Here is a 9,944-nt window from a genome sequence, read left to right on the forward strand (position 1 = left end):
AATATGATTTAGTATTAACTTCTTATCTCGAAGAAACAGACTTCATTTTTTACACATTGGAATGTGTGATCCACGAGTACTCCGGGTATGACACATAATGTTATCGGTGAATGGTAAGGTCTTTCATTTTGTGCGCCAATGGTCCACCGTGAAGTTGACTGTTGTTGAACGTAGCGCGGCGGCGGTGTTGTAATCGCCGCAGTTAATTCGATGTACTGTTGAATCTTTTAAGCAGATTAGTTCGCATTTTGATCAACCTTGTTGAAGTCTAAAAAACGCATTGCCAGTTGGAATCTTTGAACCATGGGCGCTTATCCGCATATTCGGATCAGTTGTATTTTAGGGAAAATCTTAGAGTTGCGCCATTTTGATCAGGTGTTTTGGTTCTACCGAAAACTCATGAGTGAATTTTGAACACAATACGATGGTTAGAATAATGGGATTCGAGCCATTAATTTTGTGTGGAGACTCTAACATCCTGACCTTCTTAGGAAGAGGGGATTGAAGTGTATTCGAAAACAACGAAATTCTGTTAAAGTAATCTTCACTAGAATTGAAGTTCCTTTGTAGGTCTACGTTTACAACTAAAAGAAACTAACTACCGGTTCCGACACAAAGAAAAGATCTCACATGTATTCCCAAAATAAACTAGAAGAAGATGCGGAGCCAGAACGATAAAACTAATGTGTGGAAAGAATAATTTCTGGGGATCTTCCCCGTGGACGGACTTTCACTTCGACTCGTCTGCATTCACTACGTTCAGTGACTATTAGGAGTCAGTTTAAGTCGGACTCCGTATAGACGGGTTTCAGTCATGTTCATAGACTTGTACTCCCTGGTGCACCTAATTGAGTAGACAGTTTCATACTCCAAAGGTTATGTAAAGGAACGATGGGACTTTGTTCCCAGGGAGATACTAACCCGTAGTAGTAGGTGAACGTACCAACGTCTCTTTGTTCCGAGAAAGTCATTAAACCCCCGACTTAAACCTCAAACACAGACTGGTTCAATACAAATAGGTTTATTGGTTAAGGCAGCTGATGCGTGATTTTCGATGAGATGCATTTTGGTCTGGCAGCTAATCTGTGTGGGTAACTCCCTTCTTCCCTTAGTCCCTTTTTCCCACAAAAAAAAGCTATTTTAAGGAAAGCTGGAACCAAGTGCTATGTGAATGCAACGCTAGTTATCGGTTAAGGTATAAGGGTGATTTTATTTCTGGAAGCCTTAATTGCATTCATACTTTTATTATGAACTTAATCGTTTGGGAAAACAGCTTTATGTTACTGTCACTAGTCTCAAGTATCTCAAAACTAACATTGTCAATAGTAATTGTTGTGTTTTGACTGATGCAAATGAATAGATTATTTTCAAAATAATGACTGAATAATTAGTCATAATTAAGTATGCTAACAAGCACTGATTTATTAACTGATTTCTCCATACCGGCTTCGTCAGTGTTCACTGCATGCCAGGCTTTATTTTAATGATACTGTCTGTCCCAATCAGTGTCAAGCCTTTCCTGTAGAGAAAAAAAAGTTAATTATGAAACTTTCTCCGTGCCATGCTCTGTTGACGCTCTTTCTATCTAACACATTTCTGCATTGAGTGTCATAATAAAGCAGCAATAAGGAGGGGATACTCTGCACAGTGATGATAAGCCCTGGGGTGATGCAGCTAAAGGAATTACTAGTAGAAGTACTTTACCTAAGTGCTCTTCATTACTCTTAATAATTAATCATGGTTAAGTGTATCAAGAGCCTATACAGTGATTACGTTTCGGGGGTACATTTATACATCCATTGTACAGAAGTATAATTTCACATGTGGAAATGACAGGTATGATGATACTAATAGACTTCACTTTTTCAGAAGCAAGATAATAGAAATAAGCTTATGCATTTAAAATTCATTGAATGTCAAACTTGTGTAAGGAGAATCAGCCAAAAAACCCTCAAACTATTCATCTGAATAAAACATCTATCTAACATGAATAATATTTGGGAGTTGAAACTTTCTTGATACAGGTATATCATATAAAACAAATGTGCTCCATTTGACCTATCTGTTACATATTCCTTTATGTTTTAGTTGTTTGAGACAAACAGCAAAGGTTGAGCCAGGATGGCCAACTCATGGAAATGTTGTAAGACTTGGCATCCAATTCCATTTTATATGATGCATTCTCGATATTCATTCGGAAATTGTTTTAAGGACAGAACTGTTTAGTATTTGCTAATACATCAGAAGATTTTTCTTTGGGCGCCTGCAAGCCTGAACTCAAAGAAATCCATGAAAATGCAAATGAAGACAGTTTTATTAAGTGGTTGTATGACTTCTTCAAAAACAATACAACTCACAGTATTCATAGCTGTGATGGGACAGATTTCTTTTTTTGCAGTGTCTTTTGTTCTATATCCATAAATAACTGAGACCACCTTGTGTTTGAAGTCAGAGACGTGCACAAATGTTGTAGCAGTACCATACCGATGTACTTCCGGATGTGGTCTCCCTCAGTAGCTAATTAAAAAGACATCTTTTTGATCTCATAATAGCCTTGCTGCCAGGGTAAACAAAGCAAGCGACAATGACACAATAATGGATTTTAGCATTCTAACAGAAGATACCGGTACTTAAATACAGGTTCATTATGTATCAATTTGTTTGCAACATCTTTGGGTATGATATTAATCAAAACATCCCAAGCCCTCAATGAACCTATAGTGAATGTTCGGTATGAGAAACTATTTTTCGTCCTTGAGGAGTCCAGTGATGAGAATGGGGAGTGAAGTGAAGAGAGAAAAACACATTTGCAATCAACATTTCGAAAAATGAAAGTCATTGTACACAAGAGTAGACGGCCCTGTCCTCGCATTCAGCGAGTCACATATCACTTTGAGCTCTTGATTGACAGATAAAGTCAAGCTGAGTGTAAATCTCATGGTTTTTTCATTGTTTTTGTCAGTATTTATACATTTAATATTTATTTTTGCTATGTCGCTTACCGTTTTATATAAGACCTTGGATCTACAAATCTTGGAAAAGTGAAGTATACGAAATTGCATATGCAAGTTACAGCAACGTCACTATGGCAACAAGTAATGTTGGTGAAGTATGTATCGTTAGGCAGTAGGCACCTCCTTTTTTTACCCAAAACTTAATTTAAAATAAGTACATTCAATCAGTACTGCACATTCAAGTACAGCACCCATACATAGAGCTGACCACAAAGAGAGTACATAAAACAAAACAAAATGAATGAAAACCACAAGAAACCATGCAATGAGAGACTACTCCAATGTATTTGACTGGTAATTTAATGTTGTTGTTTTTTTGTAGGCATTTCTTTTTTCGGGGTTGCACTTTATGGTCCCTTCATTCGCACTCGTCTCACCTCTGCTGCTGCAAGTGAGACCATAGACTGGTTGAGAGACCAATCTTATTTCTACTGCTCAGATCAAAATTACGTCGTAAACCCGTTGTCTACCTGACTACGGTTGTTAAGTGACGTCGTAGCTACAGTAGCATCAGGTAACCATGGAGATATATCCTTTGTGTTTGGCTGTCCTACAAATGCGTCTTGCTTTTTTTACTTGCTGCTCGTACTTAAGTATGCCAAACATTACTTTTCCGTGAACTGTAACAGATATGTAGTAAGCTATCTATAAATTGTATATTCTAAACGTTCAACCATTGGTGTGTCGTCACGTAAAATGTTCAGGAATAATTATCAGGTACGTTTATTTTAACCCATCTGTTGTTGGCCATCTTTGAACGCAACGCTCTTAGTAAACACCTGTATCTTTAGGCTAATTAGCTTAATGTGTAGCATGACATTAGCTGGAGGCTTTTACTCACAACCCATCGTGTATCCTCGCAGGGTGGACCTGTGGTTGAGATATTCAGTGGACAAGGAAAAGACCCTGTAGCAAAATGGAAACTTTGTGGAGGTCCGTCCTTCATACACAAGGTGAGTTTTCAGAGTTGCTAGTTTACCCTACCACATTCACATGGTGATTTTACTAGCCCACTTGTGCTCTACGTCAAGCTAGCACATCGGCCCTGTGTATAATCTGATAAAGTACAATACATATCCTAAAGTCAGTGGGTGGAAGTAACTAAGTACATTTAGTCAAGTACTGAATTTACAAGTACAATTTTGACATACTTGTACTTTACTTGAATATTTAAAGTATACTATTACTACTACTTTGTACTTCGTACTTCTATTCCACTTCAATCCAGAGATAAATCGTGTATTTATACCCCACTACATTTATTTAATACCTTAAGTTTCTTTGAAGATTTGGACTAATGATGTGAAATATAATCAACACTTAAATAAGACTTTAGTTACACCTGGAGTAACATTCAAGCTGCAGTATACAAAGTCCTTAAAACTTGCAGCACCTTTACCAGCCTTGATAACACATGAATGCATCAAGAATCACAATCAAAACATATACTATTATTCTGTAATGGACCAATTTGCTTAATAAGTACTTTAACGTTTGGTACTTTGAGTATGTTTTGATGCTAATACTTGTGTACTTCTACTTGAGTAACATTATGAATGCAGGACTTTTACTTGTAACAGAGTATTTCCTACACTCTGGTACTTCTACTTTTACTCAAGTACACGATCTGAGTACCTGCCTAATGCCTAAAGTTCACAAAGTCTGAATAGTTACCACAGGGTTTAACTAACCCCCCTAGATAACATGCTGCATTGAAACAATACATTTAGGCTGTAAACCTACACTGTTTTACATTGTACAAGTTTCCATGGGTTATATCCTTTACCTTAACCCATAAGAACCCGGACCCATTTCTACTTTTGGGGAAATTAAGGGGAACATAATTTAGAATAAGCTCTTATATATAACTTCATTAACGAGGATGATTTTTTGGTTTGAATTAGTTTGAACATTCTTTGAATTGAAGAATAAGAACATAGCAACTCAATATAATTGAAACAAAAAAGCTAAAGCTGTATAAGGAACTTTCCAGAACATTTAAAGTCAATGTGACACCGTGTTACGGTGGGTCCTTATGGGTTCAATTCAGAGTAGAATCTGGCTTACATTTTATATTAAAATTCTGTTCTTGACCCCTAGCCTTTTTTAAATTTCAAAACTCATGCTTACATAAAAAAAGTCTCAAAATGATACTTGTAGCCCACTGTTAGTACACAACAATGGTCACTTCACTGAGTGAGGCCTTGTACTTAGCAAGCTCTCTGATGTATTATTTTCTCCTTTAGGAGTACAATAAAGAAGTCAGAGGCTTTGTTTACTGTCTGGAGGGCAGCAGCCAGACAGTCAAGATGCAAATGCCAGAGCATGGGAAAATGTCTCGTAAGTAAACACACTTGCACCTAATAGTTCATGACATTTTGGCTTCCCACAGCTTAATAGTAATTTATTTATTTGCCTATACTTTTGTTAGTTGGACTTCTTCAAAGATTCTTGGTCCTTCAAGTGCATATTGAACAGTGCAAGGATTTTTCCATTGAGCTTTTGTAAGTACAGCAAGCAAAAGAGTTTTCTGTTCAAAATACTTCATTTTGTATTGCATGAACATCTCAGTAAATCTTTTATTCTGTGGTTGATAAATGAATTTCCTAACTGCAACTGTGGCTCAATATGGTAGAGACATCAATCTCTAATGGAGTGAATACAAACTTTGTTACACAAGGAAAAAAATACTATAATATAATGTGAAATCTAAAAAATATGAATGTAACTGGAGTGCATTCCCCTCAGACTACCTAAATAAATAAATATAAACAGTTTGTTGAAAGCCCTTGAGCCTCCTGGAATAATGACTTTATCAGCAATGCCTATTATGTACTCTAATTTGCTTATATAATCATTTATGATTAAGATGTTATTAAACTACATGCTACAAAGAAAGCTTTTATCTTACCATCCAGAGTCAATTCTACAAGGTTATTTACAAAGGAATATTTTAAATTTGTAAAACATAATATGATCTGCATGGATGTTTGTTGATAGAAATAAGAATGCCACTGCGATTTACCAGTGTTCTCATGATCAATAAATCACTGTTTGTGCAATCAACTCTCTACCAATGTCTACAGACACACTGCCTGTGCTCAAAACTCCTGATGTATGTATTCTCTTCATAGTAAAATATAATTCATTACGGTCTCAGTCTCTGGTTTACAGTATCGATGCTGCTGTTTAGAAAGTGATATGGCATGCAGCAGGCCCTCTATAAAACAAGGAGGACATACTGTACTGTCAGAACTTTAAATCATTTCTACACTACAAAGTTGCTAACCTACTATTTTACACGCACACTAAATCATTTTAAGAATATGGGGTAATATTGCTGGGGTTGCTGTTCCATTAGAGAGTGCCATGACAGCTGATTTCACGAGGCTACATTAAAGTAAAAGCTCCTTTTTAAGAGCTAACCTTATATAGACCAATAAAAGCTTGTGGCATTTTCTGCTCAGTACTTCCTTATGACACCGTTTATGCTGATGATTATTTATATTTTCTTGTCTGTCATTTACAGGATAACCGATTTAGAGCACCTGAAAAGAAGACTTTACTTATCAACAGTACATAAAGAGTTGTCTGCCACACATTTGCATGCAAAGATACCTCTCGTAGGATTGAAACGCAGTGTCGTGAGTATCTTTCACATCCTTGCCATGTTCTATTCTCCGAGTTCTTTCAGATATGTGCTTCTTTATTGTTTGTTTTATATCTCGTGAGCTGCTCTAAGAGAACCTTATAACTACAGTATCATATTGTTTCTTTTGTCTCAGTGGTCTACTTTGTGCATCGACCTTATATCATTCACCAGTGAACTGTTCAAGGGGTTTTTGACATTGGATGGCATCACTTTGTTTGCAACCTGTAAAGTCCGCAGAATCTTCACCATGAAAACAGTGCCTTCCGAACTCTCAGGCGATGGTAATGCTTTAAACAAAACAGGTAGGCTGATTAAACAAATGTTTAATCCGTAAAGTGCCCTCCCTGACTCGTTATATAAGAGATAATGGCTTTGCACTGAAACTTCGAATCAATGCTCTTCACTTTAAATAGGTTTAGTCTGTTTTTATTTGGAACTGTGTGTATGTGTGTTGGGAGAGAGAGAACAAGTTGGCTGTTTCTATGGTAGTTGGCTGAGAGCGGTGGTTTTTGTTCAACTCTAAAATGGCTCAGCGGAGCAAACAGCTGCACTCAGCACTGGCTGCTTACTGCACACGTACGTTACTTGCCAGATAAGACAGCTTGTCATTTGTATTTTTCTGTTGACAAAAGTGCTACATGTATGTTATGTCAATAATAAGTGTTTGGGTTTATTGTCTGATTTGGCTTAATCTGAGCATGTTCTCTTTTTTTGATCAAGATACGTTTCTCAGTGGAGCCGGTCTCATGGACTCGGTCCCTCGCAGCTGCCAGTTCCCGTCTGATGTAAACTACGTTACCCAAGTGTTGAACATGGAGAATTTACGGAAGGCAGACATGAGGGCTGGACTGTTGAGCTCTGACTGTGGTGGGTAAGAGAAAATCACATGATTGTAAAATGATATACATTGGTGGATAATATCTTAAGTACATTTACTCAAGCACTACATTAACATTTTTGTGGTACCTTTTATTCTTCAGATTTTCCATTTTATATTCCACTACATTTGAAAGAAAAGATTGTATTTTTTAATAGATTTTTCAGACAGCAATAATATTTCAGCTATAACAACAGCATCAAAACCCCCGTGTTTGAATCAAATATAAACTTGGAAATGAAGCTCCCTTATCCTTTTTCTTTTCATTTAAAGGGCTAGTGCATACGATTAAGTGACTGAACACAGCTCAATTATCCAGAGTTTCACCGCTCTGAGCTACTGTAGAAACATGGAGACATTGACCCGCTGCTAATGTACATGTGAAGGGCTCATTTTAGGCTGATGAAAAAAATAACAATTCTTAGCTTCAGGTGGTTATAAACAAATACAAATAAGTGTGTCACTCACATGGGACCCTGGGCAGCTCAGTTGTGAGCTGGCCAGTACGCAGGTTTGACTCCCGAGCCTTCAGAAGGTTTCAGGCAAAGTTATTCCCTCTGTCTCCCCCTTTCAACTCTGCACCTCCAATAAAGGCGAACGCAAGAAAAAATATCTTTTTAAAAATAAAATAGTGATGAATATTATACTTTCGCCAATAGATCCCCTTTATTCATACACACTGCTCCATTTAAAGAAATGTTATCTGTAATGCATCATAACATGTTTAAATGTATAACAACAAGTACTGTATACTGAAGGTTTGCTAATATATATTTACAACACAAGATATCTGCCGTTATCAATGCAACAGTTAATATACATACTGTAGAGATGGTGTAGAAATTGATGCACATAAATAAACAGCTTCCTACGATTTCAGACTGGGATTTGAATATTTTTATTTTCCTCCCATGAAATGCCTTTAGTCCTCATTTTTATGTTCGTGTGCACCTCACCTGTACTCGGAGAGCTGCAATTATCTCCTCATATAAAAAGACATGCACCAGTAATCCAGCTCTGCCGCCTCTGTGGCCTTTCTTATCAGCGCTTATTTATTTGTTCTGACAGCTGTCTAAGTCATGTTGAGTCAACTGGCAATGCCCATGGAAGAGAGCAGTAACCACACACAACAAATAGCTTTTCCTAATTAGCATCAGCATTATTAGCATGACATTTCTAATCATAATTAAAACGATTGCTATTAAACTAGGCATCCAATTTAACTGTGACAAAGTTGCTTGGTGAATATTGTTGCTTCACTACCCAATTTGTCAGAAACTGTTAAAAGTAAGCGACGGCAGTATTTAACACGCAGCAGCAAACAAAACGTGGTTATCTAAGACATTCTGTTTCCAGGTCAATGAATTTGCACAGATCAAATCAACGCTCAAAATAAATAATGATCATCAATTCATCATATATCTTTTTTGATTTCTGGGATTCTGCAGATTGAAAATGCACAACAAAACTCTGAAACCATGGTCACTTTCGACTCAAATCTGCTGTATCAAATGAGCGTGACTTCTCTTTCTTCACTCTGAGTGCATCAGCTTGGCTCTGTCTGTATCATCTTGGCAATCCTATGTGTTTTGTGTCTGCTTTTTGCTCTTATGACGATCAGACAGAGAGTGTGTGTTTCTGTTAGCACCAGCGGATGTGGTCCTAATGACACAAAAACACTGATAGCAAACTATTTTAAGAACACTATAATAACATTAAAAAATAATAATAATACAAAATATAGTAAAATCAAATAAAGCAGTATTTACATTGAAATAGAATGATATAAAATATGTGCAGTAAAAAAAACAGATATTGTCAACATCCATCCATCCATCTTCTCCCGCTTATCCGTGGTCGGGTCGCGGAGGTAGCAGTTCCAGCAGAGAGCCCCAAACGTTCCTTTCCCTGGCCACATCAACCAGCTCTAAATGGGGGATCCCAAGGCGCTCCCAGGCCAGCGAAGAGATATAATCCCTCCACCTGGTTCTAGGTCTACCCCTCGGTCTCTTCCCAGCTGGACGTGCCTGGAACACCTCCCTAGGGAGGCGCCCAGGTGGCATCCTAACTAGGTGCCCGAACCACCTCAACTGGCTCCTTTCGACGCGAAGGAGGAGCGGTTCAACTCTGAGTCCCTCCCGGATGACTGAACTTCTCACCTTATCCCTAAGGGAGACACCAGCCACCCTGCGGAGAAAACACATCTCGGCCGCTTGCATCCGCGATCTCGTCCTTTTCGTCACAACAGTGCGGTAAAGCGACTGCAGTACCGCTCCCGCTGCTCCGATTCTCCGACCCAATCGGTTTCCTGCTGAGAATTGTCAACATTGTGTGAATTAATGTAATGCATAGAGTCTGCGTTGTGGCTGAGGTAAAGCCACGTTTAGATTATGTATGAGAA

General features: G+C 37.8%; 2 protein-coding genes across 8 annotated transcripts in view; both read left to right on the top strand.

The window, feature by feature from the left end:
• LOC104955206 (protein FAM3C-like) overlaps window positions 1-9,944 on the top strand; it is a 48,358-nt gene that overhangs the window by 3,275 nt on the left and 35,139 nt on the right. The window lies entirely within an intron of this gene.
• Window positions 3,544-9,944, top strand: part of cfap20dc (CFAP20 domain containing) — a 31,887-nt gene continuing 25,486 nt past the window's right edge. For 5 of the 7 annotated variants that reach the window (XM_010782457.1, XM_010782461.1, XM_010782460.1 and 2 more), the window contains exons 1-7: window positions 3,554-3,731; window positions 3,878-3,967; window positions 5,261-5,354; window positions 5,446-5,518; window positions 6,544-6,658; window positions 6,800-6,968; window positions 7,387-7,533. In XM_010782457.1, the coding sequence (XP_010780759.1) occupies window positions 3,711-3,731; window positions 3,878-3,967; window positions 5,261-5,354; window positions 5,446-5,518; window positions 6,544-6,658; window positions 6,800-6,968; window positions 7,387-7,533 (709 nt within the window). In that variant the 5' untranslated portion in view covers window positions 3,554-3,710. Of the gene's footprint in view, window positions 3,732-3,877; window positions 3,968-5,260; window positions 5,355-5,445; window positions 5,519-6,543; window positions 6,659-6,799; window positions 6,969-7,386; window positions 7,534-9,944 lie in introns of all 7 variants that reach the window. The other 2 variants (XM_010782464.1, XM_010782459.1) reach the window with 2 other exon arrangements.

This window comes from Notothenia coriiceps, unplaced genomic scaffold (genome assembly GCF_000735185.1).
Source record: "Notothenia coriiceps isolate Sejong01 unplaced genomic scaffold, NC01 NC01_scaffold00024667, whole genome shotgun sequence".
Classification (NCBI taxonomy): domain Eukaryota; kingdom Metazoa; phylum Chordata; class Actinopteri; order Perciformes; family Nototheniidae; genus Notothenia; species Notothenia coriiceps.